The sequence below is a fragment of the Pezoporus flaviventris genome, unplaced genomic scaffold, assembly GCF_033815535.1.
Source record: "Pezoporus flaviventris isolate CSIRO_AGI_PZ_B2104156 unplaced genomic scaffold, CSIRO_AGI_Pfla_v1 ptg000116l, whole genome shotgun sequence".
NCBI lineage: Eukaryota > Metazoa > Chordata > Aves > Psittaciformes > Psittacidae > Pezoporus > Pezoporus flaviventris.
In genome coordinates this window covers 3,355,685-3,379,640 of record NW_026892664.1, presented here as the reverse complement: position 1 = coordinate 3,379,640, position 23,956 = coordinate 3,355,685, and the positions used below count along the sequence as shown (strand labels likewise).

The following is a 23,956-nucleotide window of genomic DNA, read 5'->3' as shown; positions in this document are numbered from 1 at the left end:
AGCCATGCCAGAATCCTCAGCCATCTCTGCTGCAGGCTGTCCTTCACTGGCCCATGCCTGCACCTCTTTCCCTTCAGGCTCTTGACCCCCATCTTGCTTTCCCACCTAGCTCTCACCTGGCATTTCTGTACCTTCAGTCCCATCTCTGCACCCATGGCTGTCTGTTCCTTGAAACACAAAGCCATGGGCTGAGCCAGACTCCCTCTGGGTGACCTCTTGCACCACAAGTCCACCTTTTGAGAGACATTTCTCTTTCCTAACTTCGAATCTGAACCTTCCAAGCTGCACTTTGCAGAGGTTTCCTTCTCTTCCTGCTAGCAAGAAAACCTCCATCATCTCTGCAGCCACTTTTCACCTAGTTGTAGGCTGCTACTACAGTGTCAATTCAGCAGGTGGAGTGAATACCCCTCAGCAAGCTGATCTAAAGGAGGCTTCTAGAGGAATGGGTGATGCAATCAGTATAGAGAAAAAAGCACCATGAGAGAGCAGTGGGAAAACCCAATGGTCTGGATTGAGAACTTCTTGGCAAAAGCCAAAAGGAAAGGTGGTGTCCTTGGGTGCAAGGTACCCCATGCTCTGGGGACAGGGCGCTTCATCTGGGACAGCTTCCTGCCTGTAGCACCCTCTCTGCTGCGCACACCCTGCTCTCTGCCCGCACTCACAAGTGTCTCACAGAAGCTTTGCACCTCCACTGCAGGAGGTTCCTGCATTCCCCAGGCTCAGGGATGGATCCTGTATCCCACAGGAGAAGCAGGATAAGGTGGTTTTGGGGTGGTTGTGGTTTTCTGAAGGGCTGTTTTGGCTGTTTTGTTTTGGTTTTGGTCTGGTTTTGGCCTGTTTTGGGTCTGTTTTGGGGCTCTGACCCTGTATCCCACAGGAGATGAAGGAGAAGGTGGTTTTGGCATGGTTTTTGGTATGTTTTGGGGTGGTTTTGTTCTCTTTTGGGGCTGTTTTGGGGCTCTGAGCCTGTACCCCACAGGAGAAGCAGGACAAGGTGGTTTGGGGCTGGTTTTCTCCTGTTTTGTGGGTGTTTTTGGCTGTTTTGAGGCTCTGGCCCTGTATCCCCTAGGAGAAGCAGGACAAAGTGTTTTTGGTGTGGTTTGGGTTTGTTTTGGTTTTTTCGGTGGTTTTGGGTTTTCTCCTATTTTATGCCTCTCTTTTGGGGATCTGACCCTATATCCTACATGAGAAGCAGGAGAAGTTGGTTTTGGTGTGGGTGTGGGCTGTTTTTGTCCTGTTTTTGAGGTCTGACCCGGTATCCCATAGGAGAAGCAGGACAAGGTGGTTTTGGGGTGGTTTTGGCTGTTTTCTGGGTTTTGGGTTGGTTTTGGCCTGGTTTTTGCCTCTATTGGGTTTGTTTTGGGGCTCTGACTTTTTATTCCACAGGAGAAGCAGGACAAGGTGGTTTTGGTGTTGTTTGGTGGTGTTTTGTGGGTGTTTTTGGTTAGTTTTGTCCTGTTTTGGGTCTGTTTTGGGGGTCTGACCCTGTATCCCATAGGAGAAGCAGGATAAAGTGGTTTTAGGGTTTTTTTGGGGTGTTTTGGGGCTGTTTTGGGAGTTGTTTTGGGCTGTTTAGTCCTGTTTGGGTCTTTTTGGGGGTCTGACCCTGTATTCCAAAGAAGAAGCAGGACAAGGTGATTTTGGGCTGATTTTGGTCTTTTTTGTGGTTTTCTTTGCATGTTTTGGTCTGTTTTTCCCCTGTTTTTGGGCTGTTTTACGGCTGTTTTGGGGCTCTGACCCTATATCCCGTAGGAGAAGGAGGAGAAGGCATTTTTGGGCTGGTTTTGGGTGTGCTTTGGGGCTTTTTTTGTCCATTTTTGGGGCTCTGACCTTGTATCCCACAGGGGAAGCAGGATAAGGTGGTTTTGGGATAGTTTTGGGGTGGTTTGGGGGTGTTTCGGTCTTGTTTTGGGTGGTTTTGGGGTGGTTTTGTCCTGTTTGTGTGGCTGTTTTTTGGTTCTGACCCTGTGTTTCATAGGAGAAGCAGGAGAAGATGGTTTTGGGCTGGTTTTTTGGGGTGTTTTTGTCCTATTTTGGGTCTGTTTTGAGGCTCTGACCCTGTATCCCATAGGAGAAGCGGTGGTTTGGGGGGGGTTGTGCTGTTATTGGGGTGGCACTGTGCACCCAGGGGTGCTCCGGGAGTGACCACATGAGTAACCTGTTCTAGTGGAAGATGTCCCTACCTGTCGTAGTGCTTTCAATGAGCTTTAAGATCCCTTCCACCCTAACACACTCTGGGATTCCATGATTCTCTGCTGTGCCAATGTCGGTCCCTCTCCACTCCTCGTAGGTGGCCGTGACGCCCTGTTCCATTGCCCAGGTTGAGCTGTGACCCCTCGCATGCTCCACCTCCGGACCAAAGGCACTGAGGAAGAGCAGCCTGTGAGGGACCTCCCCGAGCCGGCTGGGCAGAGGCTGGTCCCCCTGCAGCGACTCCTGGAGCATTCCTGCATTCCCCAGGCTCAGGGATGGATCCTGCATTCCAGGCAAGTTTGGGTAGTGCAAGAGAGGGAGACAGGAAGGTGGGCTCATGGGGCATGATGAGCAGCGTTCAGGCACCCCCAGCAGTGGGCATTCCCCATGTGCCACGCTGAGGCATGTTCCCATGAGGGAAAGTTCTCAGATAGCCTCTGGTCTGTCCAGGGCCTGCAGCCACACTCCAGGAACACCTACTCCTCCTCCACCTACCGACACCAACTGCTCTCCATTGCTGGGCTCTGTCGTGCTTGTAAGGATTTGTTAAAGCCCTGAACCATCACCTTGCTTCTTGCTGAATTCCCTCCACCCTCTCTCACCTCCCTACACACTGCTCATTGCCACCAGTAACTAACTGAAGAGTTAAGAAGCTCTCAAGGCTTTCCTCAGGGGCTGACCATGTTTCTCCATTCACCACTGATGGATCCATTGAGTGCCAGGTGTGAGGTTCCTGCAGAGGCAGAGATGCCCCTGGGCAGAGCCCTGCTGCTGGGAGGGGTGTGCAGGGCAGAGCTGAGCACACAGCCCATGGCCTGGGCTCTGGGGGCACTGAGAGGGAGCAGAGCTGGGCACAGAGCAGCAGCTCCTGGCAGGGACAGCTCCAGGCAGCAGAGATATGGATGGGCAGGGAGTGGGGGGAAAGTGCAGCCCAGCCCTGGGGAGGGTGCGTTCAGGCAGCTCTCTTGGGGTCTGGCACTGGAGGTGGCTGCTGGCCGTGCTCTGCTGCCCACAGCCCTTTGCTTCTCTCCATGAGAGCTCCGTGATCTTCTCTTTGAAACCGTGCTGCCCTGCTTTCAGCACAGGACAGGTGTTTGTGGGGTTTCTTAAGATCAGTTTGTGTATGAAGGCAGCATACACAAGTGTTGTAAGCACAGGGCAAATGGGAAAGGACTGATGGACACTGCAGCCCTCCTTGCTCTGCACTAAGCTACAAGGAGCTGAGAACTTCTCCCTGATTCAATATTGTTCTGATTTTCTGTCATACAAAGAATGTTTTATAGTCCCGTCCCCCCCCCAAAAGTGTTATGCCAGTAAATAAATAACACAGTCCCAATGACTCTAAAGCCATGCTGAACCTCTCTTGTGCAGCCCAGACTCACTTGAGTCATGAGTACAAGTAGTGAACTTTACGATGAAGTTGGATTTCATCTGTCATCCCTTGTGAACATCAGAGTTGGACAAAGCACTGCTTCAGAGCAAAGCTGACTTCCATCCAACCTGGCCTTGACCACTGCCAGGGATGGGGCAGCCACAGCTTCTCTGGGCACCCTGTGCCAGTGTCGCACCACTCTCAAAGGGAACAACTTCATCTGAATGTCCAAGCTGAATCTTCCTTTTTTCAGCTTAAAGCCATTCCCCCTTGTTCTGTCACTGCAGGCCCTTGCAAAAACCCCTCTCCACATTTCTTGTAGGCCCTGCTTAGATATGGAGAGATTGCTAAGATATCTCCCTGGAACCTTCTCTTCTCCAGGCTGAGCACCCACATCTCTCAGCCTATTTCCATTGGAGACGTGTTCCAGCCCTTAGAGCATCTTTGTGACCCTTCATAAGCCCATCATTGTAGGATCAGAAGTAAACAGAGGTTGGAAGGGACCCCAGGAGGTCTCAAGTCAAACCTGTCAGGAGCAGAGTCAGAGCGAGTGGTTCAAGGCTTGATTCAGTCTGAGTTGGCAATCCTTAAGGCCAGAGACTGCACAGCCTCTCTGGGTGACCTGATGCAGCCCTTGCCTGAGCTGATTGGAACAAGGTTTCCTTCTGTCCTGGCTGAACCTCTCCTCTGTCACTGTCCCCCACTGCCTTTTGGCCTCCCACCAGGCACCATGGTGAGGAGCCTGCCTCTGTATTCTCCATGTCCTCCTTGCCAGTACAGGCAGCCAGTCCCCATCAGCCTTCCCTTCTCCAGGCTGGAGAAGCCCAGCTCCCTCAAACTCTCCCCACAGGCATCGTGCTCCAGTATCTCCTGACCTGAGGGCCCATTACTAAACCCACTCCTGAACTGGGGATCTGAAACCTGGATGGAGGATTCCAGATCATCCCTTACCTTGTTCTCCTGCCGTGCTCCTGCTCATACAGCCCCCGATGCTGCTGTCCTCCCTTGCTGCCTCCTGTCCAGCTCCTGCCCACCCAGACCTTTCCCATGGGCTGTTCTCAGCCTGGCAGCCCCAGCCTGGGCCATTGCAGGGGAGTTCCCTGCAGGGACCCCTGTGTCCCCTGCTCTCCTGCCCAGGACACCCTGAGAGCTCTGCACCCCCCCCCCCATGCCATCCCATCTCCGCACACCAGCACAACAGCCCCATTAATTGGGCTCCCCAAGAGCTCTTCCTGCTGCAGTCACAGAGCAGCCATCCCAGAGCTGGAGCAGCCAGAAAGCTGCTTTCATTCCCCTTCATTCCTGACAGGTGAGGACGTATCACAGAGAAGAAGTTGCTGCAGGATCATTTATTTCCCTTAAGTACAATCAAGAGACCAGAGTGACACAAAGTCTGTGGGTCACACAGCACGAGTGGCAACTTAATTAGGAAATGAAAACTGACATTTCTATGAAGACAACATCATCACAAATTGAAATAGGAAAACAAATGTAAAGCAGGAAAGACAGGCATGGCCTGTCATGACCTACACTGGAAACCCTTTCCAGGGTAAAACAAGCAGCATGTATCTGCTGAAACACATCTGGTCACCAGCTTCCTCACAGCATTCTTCAGCTCCTGGTTCCTCAGGCTGTAGATGAGGGGGTTCACTGCTGGAGGCACCACCGAGTACAGCACTGACACCACCAGATCCAGGGATGGGGAGGAGACGGAGGGGGGCTTCAAGTAAGCAAAGACAGAAGTGTTGACAAAGAGGGAAAGCACGGCCAGGTGAGGGAGGCACGTGGAAAAGGCTTTGTGGCGTCCCTGCTCAGAGGGCATCCTCAGCACGGCCCTGAAGATCTGCACATAGGACCCCACAATGAAAACAAAACAGCCAACAGTAATCAGGACACCAACCACAAGAAGCCCAACTTCCCTGAGGTAGGAGCGTGAGCAGGAGAGCTTGAGGATGTGGGGGATTTCACAGAAGAACTGCTCCACAGCATTGCCTCGGCACAGGGGCAGTGAAAATGTATTGGCCACGTGCAGCAGAGCATTGAGAAACCCAGTGCCCCAGGCAGCTGCTGCCAGGTGGACACAAGCTCTGCTGCCCAGGAGGGTCCCATAGTGCAGGGGCTTGCAGATGGCCACGTAGCGGTCATAGGACCTGACAGTGAGGAGAGAATACTCTGCTGAGATGAAAAAGACAACAAAAAAGATCTGTGCAGCACAGCCTGTGTAGGAGATGGCCCTGGTGTCCCAGAGGGAATTGGCCATGGATTTGGGGACAGTGGTGGAGATGCAGCCCAGGTCCAGCAGGGAGAGGTTGAGGAGGAAGAAGTACATGGGGGTGTGGAGGCGCTGGTCGCAGGCTGTGCTGGTGATGATGAGGCCGTTGCCCAGGAGCGCAGCCAGGGAGATGCCCAGGAAGAGCCAGAAGTGGCAGAGCTGCAGCTCCCGCGTGTGTGCAAATGGCAGGAGGAGGAACTGGGTGATGGAGCTGCCGTTGGACATCTGCTGCCTCTGGGCATGGGGCAGTGTCAGAGGAGAAAAAGGCGGTGACAGGTTAGGACAGGAGGGATGTCAGATACAGAAGTTCAGTTTACACATTCACAACTGAGCACATATTAGCAGGAGAGGAGAGGTTCAGTGTCATCGGCAGTGATGTCATTACACTGCTGAGGCTTCTTCCTAGGTACAATCAGAAGAGCATTGCATCAGGCAAAAAGTCTCAGTTCTTTGCAGAACCAAGAGAGCTGCAGTGTCCATCAGTCCTCTCCCACTTGCCCTGTGCTCAAACTTGCACTGCCTGTAAGGTTCCTTCACACACAAATTGACCTTAAGAACCCCCCCAAACACCTGTCCTGTGCTGAAAGCAGGGGAGCACGGTTTCAAAGAGAAGATCACGGAGCTCTCATGGAGAGAAGCAAAGGACTGTGGGCAGCAGATCACGGCCAGCAGCCACCTCCGGTGCCCCACCCCAAGAGAGCTGCCTGAACGCACCCTCCCCAGGGCTGGGCTGCACTTTCCCCCCACTCCCTGCCCATCCATATCTCTGCTGCCTGGAGCTGTCCCTGCCAGGAGCTGCTGCTCTGTGCCCAGCTCTGCTCCCTCTCAGTGCTCCCAGAGCCCATGCCATGGGCTGTGTGCTCAGCTCTGCCCTGCACACCCCTGCCTGTGCAGGGGCTCAGGAGCAGCTCACACAAGCCCCCACAAGTCTCTTGGTGCCCCCCCCCCCCCCAAAGCAGAGAAGTAAATTCCCAGCTCCCACTGCCCAACCTGCCCACCAAGAGGGAAAAACATCAAAGCTCAGCATCCTTCCCTATCAGGTAAATGATGCCTCAGTGTCTTTCAGAGGGACCCTCTGAAGAAGTGCTCAGAGTGACGGCAGATTGGAGCAGCGTCACCCACCCAGCACTTCCCTTCCCTGCCAGGGGTTTCTCCTTTCCCCTCAGCTCCCCCCAGGCTCCATGGGGAGCTCCCGGGCAGGCCGAGTGCTGACCCTGGCAGGCAGCAGAGTCCCTGCCCCTGCACACAGCCTTTGGGCTGCAGGGACCCTGCTGCAAGGGCAGCACTGGGCACCCCTGGCTGCACACCCACATTCACACCCTGCAGCCAGCCCCGGGACAAGGGACCTGCCTTGTCCTGTCCCTGCATGGTGCAGGGGAAGCCCTGCTCTGCAGCACATCCTCCTCCTTCTCTACACAGAGAGAAACTGCAGCTGCATTGCCCTGCACCCAGTGCCTTACCACAAACAGGGCTGGGAAGGTTTCTCCTTCAGAAGGTTCCTCCTCCTCCTCCTCAGCATCCTCCACTGCCAAGTGCCTTTAAGCTCCCTGTGTCTCGCAGGTCTCCCCTCGGTCCCAGCTTAGCAGCAAACGCTAAAAATCTTCGTTTATTACAATCAATCAATTAATTTGAAAATGGCCCTTTGAGAACATCGAGTCCAACCAAACCTATCCCTGGGAAGTCCACACACTGAGCATGAGAACATCTCTGGTAGGATGCACTGGTTGGATGGTCAGCAACAGCAACTGGGGCTTTAAAGTTGAATTTTACATCCTACCTTAATTTCACTAATTTATATTCTATTCTGTTTGTTGTTAAACATTCTGCTATACATTAGAGCATAGAAATCAGCTGAACAAGTTATGTTGATGCAGAAACCTGTCCATATATATAATTGTACTTAAACCCACTTAAGAAATTCTTAACAATTGGGTAAAGCTACCAAACATTGCCCTCAATTTATAACTGGAATTCAGCACTACTCTGTTTGTTGGCACAGTGGCAAGAGGTGAGCACACCACTCTGAGAAAGATGGACTGACATTAGTTACGGGGTGGAATGTGCTGACGCACTTCCCCCCCATTTCCTGGAGCCCTCTGCTTCCCCAGGAGTTCCTGTTAGGCCCCAGCCTTTGCACAATGCAAGGAGTTGGATGCTGGCTGCTCCCTGGCTGCACCAGGAGCTCTGGTTGCCTGGCAAAGGTGGAAGCAGCACACAGAGATCAGGGAAGTCGGATATTCCCTGCTCATACCAGGAGCTCTTTCAGGTTGATCAGTCATTCCCTGACAGCCTGCAACAGAGCTGTTGTGCACTGTTGAAACCGACACAGAATTGTGGCCAGGATGAAATCTGACTGATGACTAAAGCCCGTCACCTGACGACCCTACAACTGGTGGTGCCAAGAGAGAGATCCTTTGAGCTCTCCTGGACCGCAGTGTGCTGTGAGCGGCATCTCCCTCATAGTGAGGCATCTCTGAGAGCCCCCTAAACTCTCCAGTTTAGCTAATAGGGGGATCATCTGGCTGGGCCGATCCTGCTGCTCACTGACACTCAGCCCTTCGCCCGCTGAGGACTGCTTCCAGAGCTGCTGTGAGTATTGTGCTCTGCTTTTACTTTTCACTGCACCAAGGGCAGCTTTAGCATAGGGATGCATCTAGATCTGTGCACAGCCATCTAGCTCCATCTCAGTGTGTTGTGTTAGGTTGGATATTTAATTGCAAGCGCGTGTATATTAGCTTCAGTGATCAAGTGCTGTTAGAAATCCTGTGATTGAGTTTACAAATGCAAACTGCTGCTAGCTGGCATTTGTGATCCTTTAGGTGAATACCAGGCCTGAGACTATGATGGAATCCAGCTGCACGCAGACTGCTCTCGGAGAGGGAGCTTAGCAAGCAAAGAGATCCAATCTGAACCTCGTGACTCAACAAGAGGGTCTCCCTTATTCCTTTCTGTTCGCAGTTTCTATACACATGATTTCAGTTCAATGCTGTATAAATCACTTGAATCCAGTCTTGGATAAATCCTTGCCGAGTCTGACACAATCTCTTTTTGTAGATGGTGGAGTGGGGCCTCGCCACCAAATCCTGAGGAATCCTGCTTTTAGAAATTCACATTAAAATCACTTTTGCTGGTATCTGTGGAAGTGATTCTTTCAGCAATCCTAAACAGTTTCACAAGAGGCATGGGGGATTTCTCTGGGAAACACGTTCCAGTGTCTCACCACCCTCACAGGAAAGAATTTCTTCAGAGAACCGAGTTTCTGTTTCACTGCAGACAAAGCAGGCAGGAGAGAAGGGGTGGGGAGCACGCACCCCAGCCCCGACTCCACACAGGGCAGCGAGGGGTGCTGCTCTTCACTACAGCACAGCTGGCCTGAACTGAGTCAGTGCTTACACAGAAACCTGTCCTTGTCCCTGATGAAGCTCTACAGGCCACAGGCTTCTCCACAAGTACCAGCCCATCTGTTTTCCTTGTCATGTCTTGCACAGTGTCACAAGCTGTGGCACAAGGGGAGGCCCTTGTTGCTGTTTCTCCTGGAACACAGGGAAGTAGAAAATGAAATACTTTTTTTAATAATGAAAACCATTCCAGTTACCACGGAAAATATGGAACAAGATGCTAGAGCCAAACAGGTTTTACCAGGAAGAGCTACAATTAGCTAAAAATTCCCTCCTGCGCTGTTTCCTTTCCCAGCCCATGGATACTTTCCTCAGTAAGTGGCAAGTGCACATGACACAGCAAGAGATCTGTGTCAAGCAAGGCCAGGCAAGGCAAGGCAATGCAAGACAAAGGAAGGCAAAGCAAGGGAAAACAATGCAAGGCTAGGGAAGGCAAGGCAAGGCAAGGCAAGAAATGGCAAGGCAAGGAAAGGCAAGGCAACTCAAGGTAAGGCAAGGCAAGGCAAGGCAAGGCCAGGCAAGGCCATGACAGGCCAGGCCAGGCCAGGCCAGGCAAGGAAATGCAAGGAAAGCCAAGGCAATGCAAGGCCAGGCAAGGCAATGCTAGCCAAGGCAAGGCATGTCCAGGCCAGGCTAGGCCAGGAAAGGCCAGGCAAGGCAAGGCAAGGCAAGGGAAGGCCAGGCCAGGCCATGCCAGGCAAGGCAAGGCAAGGCAAGGCCAGGCAAGGCAAGGCAAGGCAAGGCCAGGCAAGGCAAGGCAAGGCAAGGCTAGGCAAGGCATGGCAAGGCAAGGGAAGACACGGCAAGACAAGGCAAGGCAAGGAAAGACAAGACGTGGCAAAGGAAGGAATGGCATGGCAAGGTGATGCGAGGCAATGAAAGGCAAGGCAAGGCAAAACATGGCAAGGGAAGGTAAGTCATGGCGAGGTGAGGAGAGGCGAGGCGACACGAGGCGAGGCAATGCAAGGCACGGCATGGCAAGGCAAGGGAAGGCAATTCATGGTGAGGCGAGGTGAGGCGAGGCAAGGCAGAGCAACAGAAATAAAGACAGAGTGAGGTGAGGTGAGGCAAGGCGAGGCAAGGCAAGGCAAGGCAAGGCAAGGAAAGGAAAGGCATGGTGAGGCGAGGGGAGGCAAGGGGAGGCAAGGAAAGGCATGGTGAGGCGAGGGGAGGCAAGGCAAGGCAAGGCGAGGCGAGGGGAGGCAAGGTGAGGCAAGGAAAGGCATGGTGAGGCGAGGGGAGGCAAGGCAAGGCAAGGCGAGGTGAGGCAAGGCAATGTAAGGCAAGGCAAGGTAAGGCAAGGCAAGGCCATTAAAGTCCAGGAAAGGCGAGGAGAGGTAAGGCAAGGTGAGGCAAGGGAAGGGAAGGAAAGAAAAGTCAAGGCAAGGCATGGCAATGGAAGGCAAGGCAAGGCAAGAAAAGGCAAGGTAAGGCGAGGCAAGGCATGGCAAGGCAAGGCAATGCAAGGCAAGGCAAGGCAAGGAAAGGAAAGTAATGGCGAGGTGAGGCAAGGCAAGGGAAGTCCAGGCAAGGCAAGGGAAGTCCAGGCAAGGCAAGGAGAGGCGAGGAGAGGCAAGGCAAGGCAAGCAATGGCAATGTAAGGAAAGTAATGGCGAGGTGAGGCAAGGCAAGGCAAAGGAAGGAAAACCCTCGCGAGGCGATATGAGGTGAGGAGAGGCGAGGCGATGAGAGGTGAGGCGAGGTGATTAGAGGCGAGGAAAGGCAACGCAAAGCAAGACCAGGGAAGGCAATGCATTGCAAGGAATGGCAAGGCAAGGAAAGGCAAGACAAAGCAAGGGAATGCAAGGCAAGGCAAGGGAAGGCAAGGGAAGATAAGGCAAGGCAGGGCAAGGGAAAGAAAGACCTGGCGATGTGAGGCGAGGCGAGGCAAAGCAATGCAAGACAAGGCAAGGAAAGGCAAGGCATGGCAAGGGAAGGAAAGGCATGGCGAGGCGAGGCAACACAAGGTGAGGCAAGGCAAGGCAATGCAAGGCAAGGCGAGGCAAGGCGAGGCGAAGCAAGGTGAGGCAAGGCGAGGCAAGGAAAGGCCATTCCTGGATAGGCAGGGCGAGGCTAGTCGAGGCAAGGTGAGGCGATGTGAGGTGATTCCAGGCAAAGCAAGGCAAGACGAGGCAAGGCGAGGCAAGGCAAGGGAAGGAAAGGCATGGCGAGGCGAGGCAACACAAGGTGAGGCAAGGCAAGGCAATGCAAGGCAAGGCGAGGCAAGGCGAGGCGAAGCAAGGTGAGGCAAGGCGAGGCAAGGAAAGGCCATTCCTGGATAGGCAGGGCGAGGCTAGTCGAGGCAAGGTGAGGCGATGTGAGGTGATTCCAGGCAAAGCAAGGCAAGACGAGGCAAGGCAAGGCAAGGCAAGGGAAGGAAAGGCATGGCAAGGCACGGCACGGCAAGGCATAGCAAGGCAAGGCAAGGGAAGGCAAAGTGAGATGAGGCAAAGCCAGGCAAGGCAAGGGAAGGAAAGACCTGGCGAGACGAGGCGAAGCAACGCACGGCAAGGTCAAGCAATGAAAAGCAAAGCAAGGCCATTTAAGGCCAGGCGAGGCGAGGTGAGGAGAGGCGAGGTGAGGCAAGGCAAGTGAAGGCAAGGCATGGCATGGCATGACAAGGGAAGGAAAGTCATTGTAAGACATGGCAAGGCGAGGGAAGGCAAGGCAAGGGAAGGCCAGGCAAGGCAAGTCAAGGGAAGGCCAGGCATGGCATGCCAAGGGAATTAAAGGCATGGCAGAGAAGGGAAGGCAAGGCAAGGGAAGGCCAGGCAAGACAAGGCAAGTGAAGGCCAGGCAAGGCAAAGCAAGACAAGGAATGGCAAGGGAAGGAAAATCATAGCAAGGCATGGCAAGACAAGGGAAAGTAAGGCAACGGAAGTCAATTCAAGGGAAGGCAAGAAAAGGCAAGGCAAGGCATGGCAAGGAGACACAAGGCAAGGCGAGGCGAGGCAAGACAGGGCAAGGCAAGGCAAGGCATGGCAAGGGAAAGAAAGGCAGGGCAAGGCAAGGCAAGGCATGGCAAGGGAAAGAAAGGCATGGCAAGGCAGGGCAAGGCAGGGCAATGCAAGGCAAGGCAAGGCAATGCAAGGCAAGGCAAGGTAATGCCAGGCAAGGCAAGGCAAGGCAAGGCAAGGCAATGCCAGGCAAGGCCAGGCTTGGGAAGGCAAGGGAAGGCAAGGTAAGGCAAGGCAAGACAAAGCAAGGCAAGTCAAGGCCAGGCCAGCCCAGGAAGGACAAGGCAAAGCAAGGCAAGGAAAGCCCTGCAAGGCTAGGAAAGGCCACGTCAAGCAGGGCAAGGCCAGGCTAGGCCAGGACAGTCAAGGCAATGGAAGGTACGGAAATTCAATGCAAGGCAAAGCAAGGCCAGGCCAAGCCATGCCAGGAAAGGCCAGGCAAGATAAGTCAATGCAAGGCAAGACCAGGCAATGCAAGGCAAGGAAAGACAAGGCAAGGCCATGCAAGGCCAGGTAAGGCCAGGCTAGGCCAGTCCACAGCAGGCAAGGCCAGGCTAGGTCAGTCCAAGCCAGGCAAGACCAGGCAATGCAAGGCAAGGCAACGCAAGGCAAGGCCAGGTAAGGACAGGCTAGGCCAGTCCAGGCCAGGCAAGGCCAGGCCACGCCAGGCAAGGCAAGGAAATGCAAGGCAAGGCAAAGCAAGGCAAGGCCAGTCAAGGCCAGGTAAGGCCAGGCTAAGACAGTCCAGGGCAGGCAAGGCCAGGCTAAGCCAGTCCAGGCCAGGCAAGACCAGGCAATGCAAGGCAAGGCAAAGTAAGGCAAGGCCAGTCAAAGCCAGTCCAGGCCAGGCTAGGCCAGTCAAGGGCAGGCAAGGCCAGGCTAGGCCAGTCCAGGCCAGGCAAGGCAAAGAAATGCAAGGCAAGGCAAAGGAAGGCCAGGCCAGGCAAGGCAAAGCAAAGCCAGGCCAGGCAAGGCAAGGCAAGGCAAGGCCAGGCAAGGCCAGACAAGGCAAGGCAATGCCAGCAATGCAAGGCAAGGCAAGACAAGGCCAGGCAGGCAAGGCAAGGAAAGGACAGGCAAGGCAAGACAAAGACAGGCAAGGAAATGCCAGGCAAGGCCAAGCCAGGCAAGGCCAGGCAAGTCCAGGCAATGCAAGGCAAGGCAATACAAGGCAAGGCATTACAAGGCAAGGCAATGGAAGGAAGGCGCGTCAAGGCAAGGCCAGGCCAGGCCAAGTCAGGCAAGGCTAGGCAAGGCAAGTGTCGTGGTTTAAAACTAGTCAGGCAGCTCCATCACTCACTTCCCCCCTTCTTGCCCTCCCCCTACTCCCAGAGGGTACGGAGAGGAGAATCGAAAAGAATGCAACTCCCACAGTTTGCGAAAAGAACAGTTTAGTAGGTCAGGTATAACACAAATCACTACTGCTACCACCAATAATACTAATGATAAAGGAAGTAAAAAGGGAAGAGAATACAACACCTCAGCACCAGCCGGCCGATAACTCGCCCTGCAGCCTGACCAAGCACCGACCGATACCTCCTCTAACCTGGAGTCCTAGCCCTTCCAGGTAACTCTCAGTTACATCCTGGGAATGACGTGTGGTGGTATGGAATACCTCTTTGGTCAGTTTGGGTCAGGTGTCCTGTCTCAGATTCCTCCCAGCTTCCCCTCCTCCCTCGCAGAGCATGAGGCTCACAAATGTCCTTGGTCAGAATAAACATGACTTTGCAAAAACTAAAAACATTGCTGTTATCAGCTCTGCTCCCAGGGCGAAAGTCAAAACACAACGCTGAACCAGCTACTAAGGTGAAATATGACTGCTACTGCTAAACCAGTATCCAGCCCTGATTGCATACCGTTCACGTCATGCCCAGATCCTACATTTTCAATATGCCATTGCTCTTACATATATACATCCATATATACACACGGACAGTGAGAAAGAGATCATTTCTTAGCGCATGGACCAATCCCTATAGATTTGCTGAGTCCGTTCTGTCCATGATATCAGGTTTCATCTCTTAAAACAGTCTTTCAGAACAGGAGAGGCTGTGTGCAGTGTTCACACAAGTGAATCTCCTGGGCAATAGCGTCCATTGCTAAGTCCACCCCTTCATCATGAGTTCACCTGTATGTTACATCTCTGCCCTGATGGCCTGAAGTGCTATGGGCCCACCAGGCTCAAAATAATTCACTGTCCCCTTCAGCAGTTTCTGCACCTTGTTGCTGGGGACTCCATACAGCTGCCTTCCATCTCTGATGCTTCCAAAACACTGGAGGGGCCTCGTTTACTAGATACTTGCCCATACTGTCCCACACATCCTGCCACTCATGACTGTACAGCCTTGAGGAAAATCTCTTGGTCCTCCAATATCAACCATAGACAAGACCCAAACTCGACTCTGCTTAACTTTTGAGATCAGACAAAATGGTGGTGGATAAAACACAGTCTGTGTGTCTGCCAGCATGCTGATCCCCACCACAATCAGCAGGCAGGTCCCAAGGGTACCCAAAGGCCATTCAAAACCTTCAGACCTCTCAAAGGATGCTGCTGTACTTGTCACTGGGACTGGGGTAGCTGCTGTGCTTGCTGGCACTCCCACCACCAGCTTCCCTTTTCCGGAGTCCAGATCTTCCTCCTCTGCCTTGCTGGGAAATGCTGCGTGGTCTCCTGCATCCTCCTGGGGCTCGCCTGGCAGCTTCCAGGGAATGCTCTCGGCTGTCGTGGGGCTGGGCTCGGTCACGGGTCTCGGCTCCTCCACCGCCTTCTCCCACTGCTCTGCAGCCACCTCCTTCTACCCCTTGACAGCCCTGACATCCCCCACCAGCAGCCGCTGCCTGCCGGCCTCCAGCCCCGCTCCCCCCACCGCTTGGTCCCTGGGGCCGCTCTCCCGGGCCAGTTCGGCAGCTGTTGGCTCCCTCGACTGCTCCCCCTTGGCTCCCCGCAGCCCCTTGAGGGCCAGGACGGGGAAGAGCAGCGTACAGGTACAGGTACAAGTCCACGGCCACATCCGTCCTGCGCTGCTGCTGGAGCCTCCCCGTATTACAAGTTATTGCCATGACAGCACAAGGGGGAATGGCTTTAAGCTGAAAAAAAGGGAGATTTAGCTTGACTTTAGGAGGAAGTTGTTCCCTTTGAGGGTGGTGGGACACTGGCACAGGGTGCCCAGAGAAGCTGTGGCTGCCCCATCCCTGGCAGTGTTCAAGGCTGGATTGGATGGGAGTCACCTTTGCTCTGAAGCAGTGAAGTCCAGCTCTGCTTTGCACAACGCATGTCAGATGAAATCCAACTTGGCTGTGAAGTTTTCTACACGTACTCATGATTTGGATGTGTGTGGGCTGCACAACTGAAGCTCAGCATGGCCTTAGAATCATTTTGTCTCTGTTATTTATTTACTGGCTTAACATTGCTGAGGTTGTTTTGGGGGGTATAAAACATTATTTCTTTGAAAGAAAATCAGAAGAGTATTGAAACAGGGAGAAGTTCTCAGCTCTTTGAAGCTTAGTGCAGAGCCAGGGGAGCTGCAGCATCCATCAGTCCTTTCCCATTTCTTCTGTGCTCAAACTTGCACTGCCTGTAAGATGCCTTCACACACAAACTGATCTTAAGAACCCCCACAAACATCTGTCCTGTGCGGAGAGCAGGGCAGCACGGTTTCAAAGGGCAGGTCACAGAGCTCTCATGGGCAGAAGCAGAGGACTGCGTGCAGCAGAGCATGGCCAGCAGCCACCTCCAGTGCCAGACCCCAAGAGAGCTGCCTGAATGCGCCCTCCCCTTTAGATCCGCTTGCTGAGGGATGTTCAATGCATCTCTTGAATTGACACTATAGTAGCAGCCTACAGCTACTTGAAATGTGGCTTCAGAGATGATGTAGTTTTTCTTGCTAGCAGGAAGAGAAGGAAACCTCTGCAAAGTGCAGCTTGGAAGGTTCAGATTCAAAGTTAGGAAAGAGAAACGTCTCTCAAAAGGTGGACTTGTGGTGCAAGAGGTCACCCAGAGGAAGTCTGGCTCAGCCCATGGCTTTGTGTTTCAAGGAACAGACAGCCATGGGTGCAGAGATGGGACTGAAGGTACAGAAGTGCAGGTGAGAGCTAGGTGGGAAAGCAAGATGGGGGTCAACAGCCTGAAGGGAAAGAAGTGCAGGCATGGGCCAGTGTAGGACAGCCTGAAGCAGAGATGACAGGGTTCTGGCATGGCTGAAAGGCCCAAAAGAACAAAAGGCCTCTGTGCCCTGGGCTATGGCAGTTGCCTCTTTCATCAAGGCCTATGAGGAGAACTTTCATTCTCAGGATTTCAGGCTCTGCTTCTCCATGGCCTGTGGTCAGGGCTTGGCCTTTCTGCATCATCAAACAAACCAAGGGTTTTCTCACCATCAGACACCTGCACTTTGCCTTTGTCTCCCTGTAATCAGAGCCTCCAGTTACTTGCTTTAACGAGTCCCTGGGGAGGCTTTGTCAGCAGCAGCCCTCAGTGGGGCCTATTAATGCTGAAGGCACTTGGGGCTTTGTTTCTGACTTGGACTTCTTGAGAGGTTTCCTCAGTCTCCTCTCAGCACCTCAGGTTCACGGACTCAGCCCAAATACACCATGGGACTCATTAAACCCTGATGAGCCATGTCTCACTGTGTAGTTTTTGTCAAATCTTCCAGATTGTCTTCCAGGGAACTGGGGAGGTTTCCGAGTGCAGGAAGATTACAAAGGGCATCTGATAGAAGTTATTTGAAAGGGTTATTTGAAAGGAAAATCTATGAAAGATGAGAGGAATGAAGTTCATGGTGTAACAGGCAGGGCAATGGCAGTGCAGTTACAGAGAAAGATTGGCACGGTCTCCCTCAAGGCTGCTGTACCCAAGGGAAGCCATTGCAGCCTGGGTGGGTGGACAAAGAGGAGGGTGAAGCACTTGTGTCAGCAGAACCAGCTCCAACAGTTGAGGAGCCACCAGGGACATCCCAGGCGCCAGGAGATGCAGGTGCCTGCTCCAGAGCTGTCACCTCCGCAGCCACCACGACACCACAAGGAGCAACATCAGCCAGGGCCCTTCTCCTGCCCCTGTACTCGCAGAGCCAGCAGTGCCACCATGAGTCAGGAATGTTGGGCGCTGGGCCCCCAGGTGAAGGCAGACCAGGTCGACAACACCGCAGGGCTGAGGTGCATCTAGCCTCTGCCAGCCAGTGGCAGCAGGAGGCCAGAGAGACGCTGCTGCTGCAGTGCACGGCTCTGCGTGTGCAAGGTGATCTCAGAGAAACCTCCAGGAGGAAACTCACCACCAAATTTTTCAAGCTGACAAGCAGGTATTCTTTCTTGCGGCGCCAGGAGACACAGGGGATAGCTCCTCCTAACGTGTGTCTCTCAATTGCCACACAAACCATCCTTTCATAGTCAGTGGGCATACGTACATATTCATAAGGCTACATATGGACTACATCATTTTCCAGAGAGTTCCCCCCATGCGTACAGAATTGTGGTGGTGGTCTCTGAGGGTCGTTTACTTCTGCCAACAATCTTCCTCACTTCTGGCCGCCTTTGAGGGATCATAGAGAAGTCATAGAGGAGTCATAGAGAAGTGATAGAGGAATCTTAGTATCATAGAATCATAGAATCATAGAATAATTAGGGTTGGAGAGGACCTGAAGATCATCCAGTTAAAACCCCCTTGCCCTGGGCAGGGACACCTTACACTAAACCATATCACCCAAGGCCTTGTCCAACCTGGTCTTGAACACTGCCAGGGATGGAGCATTCACAGCCTCCCTGGGCAACCTATTCCAGTGCCTCACCACCCTAACAGGAAAGAATTTCTTCCTTATATCCAACCTAAATTTCCCCTGTTTAAGTTTTAGCCCGTTACCCCTTGTCATAGAGGAATCATGCAGGAATCATAGAGGAGTCAGAGAAGAGTCAAAACCAGTCATACAGGAGTCATAAAGGAGTCATAGAGGGGTCATAGAGGAGTCATAGTGAACTCATAGAGGAGTAATAGAGAAGTCAGAGTCATAGTGGAGTCATATAGGAGACATAGTGTCATGTATTCTTAGAGGTGTCATAGAGGAGTCACAGTGGAATCATAGATCAGTCATAGTGGAGTCATAGAGGAGTCATAGAGGGGTCATAGTGGAGTCGTAGAGGAGTAATAGAGAAGTCATAAAAGAGTCATAGTGGAGTCATATAGGAGACATAGTGTCATATATTCTTAGAGGTGTCATAGAGGAGTCATGGTGGAATCATAAATCAGTCATACTGGAGTCATGCAGGAGTCATCGAGGAGTCACAAAGGAGTCATAAAGGAGTCATAGAGGAGTCATGCAGGAGTCATAGGGGATTAATAGCGGTGTCATAGTGGAGTCATTGATTGAGGAGACATAGAGGAGATTGATAGAGGAGCCATAGAGGAGTCATCAAGGACTCATACAGAAGTCATAAAGGAGTTTATAGTGGAATCATAGTGGTATCAAAGAGGAGTCATACTGTCATAGAGAAGTCATAGAAGAATTGTAGAGGACTTGTAGGGGAGTCGTAGAGGAATCATAGAGGATTTGTAGAGGTGTCATAGAGGAGACATGGAAGAGTCGTAGAGGAGTCATAGATGAGTCATAGTGGAGTCCTAGAGGATTCATAGATGAGTCCTAGTGGAGTCACAGAGGATTCATAGAAGAGTCACAGATGGGTTATAGAGGAGTTATAGTAGAGTCATAGTGAGGTCTTAGAGGTGTCATAATGGGGTCGTAGTGGAGTCGTAGGGGGTCATAGAAGCATCTTAGAGGGGTCATAGAGTTGTCATAGAGGAGACATAGAGGAGTCATAGTAATACTGGAGTCTTAGAGGAGTCTTAGAGGAGTCATAGTGTCATTGATTCATAGAGGAGTCATAGAGGAGTCGTAGAGTAGTCATAGATGAGCCATGGTAGAGTCATCTAGGAGTCATAGGGGAGTCTTAGAAGAACTGTAGGGGAGTGAGTCATGGAGAAGTTAGACATAGAAGAGTCTTACAGTCATAGAGGTGTCTTAGAGTCATAGTGGAGTCATAGAGGAATTATAGAGGTATCATAGGCGCATCATAGAGGAGTCATAGGGGCGTCGTTGAGGAGTCTTAGAGGAGTCATAGAGGACTCCTTGAGGGGCCATAGAGGGGTCTTAGGGGACTCTTAGAAAGATCATTGGCGAGTGTCCTGGGTTTAGCAGTAGCAGTCATTTTTCTCCTTCTTAGAAGCTGGTGCAGCGCGGTGGTTTTGACTTTCGGCCTGGGAACAGAGCTGATAACACCAATGTTTTTAGTTTCTGCTCGAATGTTTTAGTCTGACGAAGGATTTTCTGAGCCACATGCTTTGCGAGGGAGGAGGGGAATCCGGGAGGAATCTGAGCCAGGACGCCTGACCCAAAGTGGCCAAAGAAGTATTCCAAGCCACATCATGTCATGCCCAGGATGTAACAGGGAGTTACCCGGAAGGGCTAGAGGACTGCCGGTTTGGACTAGGTATGGGCCAGTGCTTGGTTGGGCTGGGAGGGGAGGGTGAGTTATCTGTTGGCTGGTGGTGAGATGCTGTATTCTCTTCCCTTGTTATTTCCTTTGTCATTATTATTATTGGTGGTAGCAGTAGTGATGTGTGTTAGACCTTAGTTACTAAACTGTTCTTACCTCAACCTGTGGGAGTTGCGTTCTTTTCGATTCTCCTCTCCGTCCCTCTGGGAGTAGGGGGCAGGAAAGAAAGAGGGGAGTGAGTGAAGGAGCTGCCTGACTGGTTTTAAACCACAACAGTTCTTTCTGGCACCTAAGGTGGGGCACAAGGATTTGAGATAACGACAGATCTGACCAGGTTACTAGTCGCTCATCACAATGCCGATTTATTGGCTCTCAGAATTGTTCCTCTTCATCTCAAATTTTCAGAATGTTGTAACTTACTTAGAGCCGGTATTTGCTGTCTCAGTGTTTATCAAGTGTGGGGTTTGGGCTAAGATTCTTGTCTGACTGTGCTTTATGGCAATGACTTGTAATATAGGTGGGCTCCAGATGCAGGGCGGGACGGACGTGGCCGTGGACTTGTACCTGTACCTGTACGCTGCTCTTCTCCGTCCTGGCCCTCGTCCTCACCTCCATCTGTGAGAGGCTGCGGTGAGCCGAGGGGGAGTGGCCCAGTTAGCCGGCAGCTGCCGAACTAGCCCGGGAGAGCAGCCCCGGGGACCAAGCGGCGGCGGGAGTGGGGCTGGAGGTCGGCAGGCAGCGGCTGCTGGTGGGGGATGTCAGGGCTGTCGAGGAGCAGAAGGAGGTGGCTGCAGAGCAGCGGGAGAAGGCGGTGGAGGAGCCGAGACCCATGACCGAGCCCAGCCCCACAACGGCCGAGAGCATTCCCTGGAAGCTGCCAGCCGATCCCCAGGAGGATGCGGGAGACCACGCAGCATTTCCCAGCAAGGCAGAGGAGGAAGATCTGGACTCAGGAAAAGGGAAGCTGGTGGTGGGAGTGCCGGCAAGCACAGCAGCTCCCCCAGCCCCAGTGACAAGTACAGCAGCATCGTTTGAGAGTTCTGAAGGTTTTGAATGGCCTTTGGGTACCCTTGGGACCTGCCTGCTGATTGTGGTGGGGATCAGCATGTTGGCACACACACAGACTGTGTTTTACCCACCACCATTTTGTCTGATCTCAAAAGTTAAGCAGAGTCGGGTTTGGGTCTTGTCTACAGTTAGACGGCAATATAGGAGGACCAAGAGATTTTCCCCAAGGCTGTACAGTCATGAGTTGCAGGGTGTGTGGGACAGTATGGGCAAGTGTCTAGTCCACTGGGCCCCTCCAGTGCTTTGGAAGCATGGGAGATGGAAGGCAGCTGTATGGAGTCCCCAGCAACAAGGTGCAGAAACTGCTGAAGGGGACAGTGAATTATTTTGAGCCTGGTGGGCCCATGGCACTTCAGGCCATCAGGGCAGAGATGCAACATAGAGATGGACTCATGATGGAGGGGTGGACTTAGCAATGGATGCTATTGCCCAGGTGATTCACGTGTGTGAACACTGCACACAGCCTCTCCTGTTCTGAAAGACTGTTATAAGAGATGAAACCTGATATCATGGACAGAACGGACTCAGCAGATCTATAGGGATTGGTCCATGCGCTAAGAAATGATCTCTTTCTCACTGTCTGTGTGTATACATGAATGTATATATGTAAGAGCAATGGCACATTGAAAATGTAGGATCTGGGCATGACGTGAATGGTATGCAATCAGGGCTGGATACTGGTTTAGCAGTAGCAGTCATATTTCTCCTTCTTAGTAGCTGGTTCAGCGTTGTGTTTTGACTTTCGGCCTGGGAACAGAGCTGATAACAGCAATGTTTTTAGTTTTTGCAAAGTCATGTTTATTCTGACCAAGGACATTTGTGAGCCTCATGCTCTGCGAGGGAGGAGGGGAAGCTGGGAGGAAGCAGAGACAGGACACCTGACCCAAACTGACCAAAGAGTTGTTCCATACCACCACACGTCATTCCCAGGATGTAACTGAGAGTTACCTGGAAGGGCTAGGACTCCAGGTTAGAGGAGGTATTGGTCGGTGCTTGGTCAGGCTGCGGGGCGAGTTATCTGTCGGCTTGTGCTGAGGTGTTGTATTCTCTTCCCTTTTTACTTCCTTTATCATTATTATTATTGGTGGTAGCAGTAGTGATTTGTGTTATTCCTGAGTTACTAAACTGTTCTTATCGCAACCAGTGGGAGTTGCATTTTTTTCGATTCTCCTCTCCTTCCCTCTGGAAGTAGGGGGAGGGCAGGAAGGGGGGGAGTGAGTGAAAGAGCTGCCTGACTAGTTTTAAACCACAACACTTGCCTTGCCTAGCCTTGCCTGACTTGGCCTGGCCTGGCCTTGCCTTGACGTGCCGTCCTTCCATTGCCTTGCCTTGTAATGCCTTGCCTTGCATTGCCTGGCCTTGCCTGGCTTGGCCTTGCCTGGCATTTCGTTGCCTGGCCTTGTCTTGCCGTGCCTGTCCTTGCCTGTCCTTGCCTTGCCTTGCCTTGCATTGCCTGGAATTGCCTTGCCTTGCCTGGCCTTGCCTTGCATTGCCTGGAATCGCCTTGCCTTGCCTGGCATTGCCTTGCCTTGCCTTGCCTTGCCTTGCCTTGCATTTCCTTGCCTGGCCTGGCCTGGACTGGCCTAGCCTGGCCTTGCCTGGCCTTGCCTGGCCTTGCCTTGTCTCTCCTTGCCTTGCATTGCCTCGTCTTGCACTGAATTGCCTTTCCGTACCTTCCATTGCTTGACTGTCCTGGCCTAGCCTGGCCTTTCCCCTGCTTGACGTGGCCTGTCCTGGCCTTGCAGGGCTTGCCTTGACTTGCCTTGCCCTTCCTGGGCTGGCCTGGCCTTGCCTTGCCTGGCCTTGCCTTGCCTTGCCCTGCCTTGCATTGCTTTGCCTTGCCCAGCCTTGCATTGCCTTGCCTTGCCCTGCCTTGCATAGCCTTGCCTTGCCTTGCCTTGCCTTGCCTTGCCTTGCTTTGCCTTGCATTGCCTTGCCTTGCCTTGCTTTGCCTTGCCTTGCCTTGCTTTGCCTTGCATTGCCTTGCCTTGCCTTGCCTTGTCTTGCCTTGCTTTGCCTTGCCTTGCCTGCCCTTTCTTTGCCTTACCTTGCCTGGCCTTGCCTTGCCTTCCCTTGCCTTGCCTTGTCTTGCCATGCCTGGCCTGGCGTTGCCTGTCCTGGTCTGGCCTTGCCTGTCCTTGCCTTGCCTTGCCTGTCCTTGCCTTGCATTTCCTTGCCTTCCCTTGCCTTGCCTCGCATCGCCTTGCATCGCCTCTGATTGACTTGCCCGGCCTGGAATGGCCTTGCCTTTCCTTGCCCTGCCTCACCTTGCCTTGCCTTTCCTTGCATTCCCCTGCCTGGCCCTGCCTTGCCCTGCCTTGCCATGCCTTTCTTTCCCTTGCCATGCCCTGCCTTGCCTTGCCTTGTCTTCCCTCGCCTTGCCTTGCGTCTCCTCACCATGCCTTTCCTTCCCTTGCCATGTCTTGCCTTGCCTTGACTTTTCTTGCCTTCCCTTGCCTTCCCTTGAATTGACTTTCCTTGCCTTCCCTTCCCTTGTCTTGCCATGCCTTGATATGATTTTCCTTCCCTTGCCATTCCTTGTCTTGCTTTGCCTTGCCTTGCCTTGCCTTGTTTTGCCTTGCCTGGCCTTCCCTTGCCTTGCCTTCCCTTGCCTTGCCATGCTTTGCTGTGCCTTTGATTCCCTTGCCTTGCCTGGCCTTCCCTTGCCTTGCCTTCCCTTGCCTTGCCATGTCTTGCAATGACTTTCCTTCCCTTGCCATGCCATGCCTTGCCTTCCCTTGCCTTGCCTCACCTCGCCTCGCCTGGCTTCACCAGGACTTTCCTTCCATTGCCATGCCTTGCCTTGCCTTGCCTTCACATTGCCTTGCCTCTCCTAGCCTAGCCATGCCTTTCCTTCCCTTGCTTTTTCTTGCCTTGCCTTGCCAGGACTTGCCTCGCCTTGCCTTGCCTTGCCTCATCTCACCTCGCCTTGCCTGGCCTTAAATGGCCTTGCCTTGCTTTTCCTTGGCTGACTTTGCCTTGCGTTGCCTCGCCTCGCCATTTCTTCCCTTCCATTGCCTTGCCTTGCTTTCCCTTCCCTTGCCTTGCCTTGCTTTCCCTTGTGTTGCCACGCCTTTCCTTCACTTGCCTTGCCTTGCTTTCCCTTCCCTTGCCTTGCCTTGCTTTCCCTTGCGTTGCCATGCCTTTCCTTCACTTGCCTTGCCTTGCCTTGCTTTCCCTTGCCTTGCCTTGCTTTGCCTGGAATCGCCTCACATCGCCT

At 52.9% G+C, this 23,956-nt stretch overlaps 1 protein-coding gene across 1 annotated transcript; it reads right to left on the bottom strand.

Annotated features, from left to right (window-relative positions):
• Nucleotides 1-4,861: 4,861 nt before the first annotated feature.
• Nucleotides 4,862-6,076, bottom strand: LOC133282211 (olfactory receptor 14C36-like). The gene is made up of 2 exons (XM_061478272.1): nt 5,220-6,076; nt 4,862-4,867 (listed from the first exon to the last, which is right to left on the bottom strand). The coding sequence occupies exons 1-2, from the start codon at nt 6,060-6,062 to the stop codon at nt 4,862-4,864; spliced, it is 849 nt and encodes a 282-aa protein (XP_061334256.1). The 5' UTR covers nt 6,063-6,076.
• Nucleotides 6,077-23,956: the final 17,880 nt, after the last annotated feature.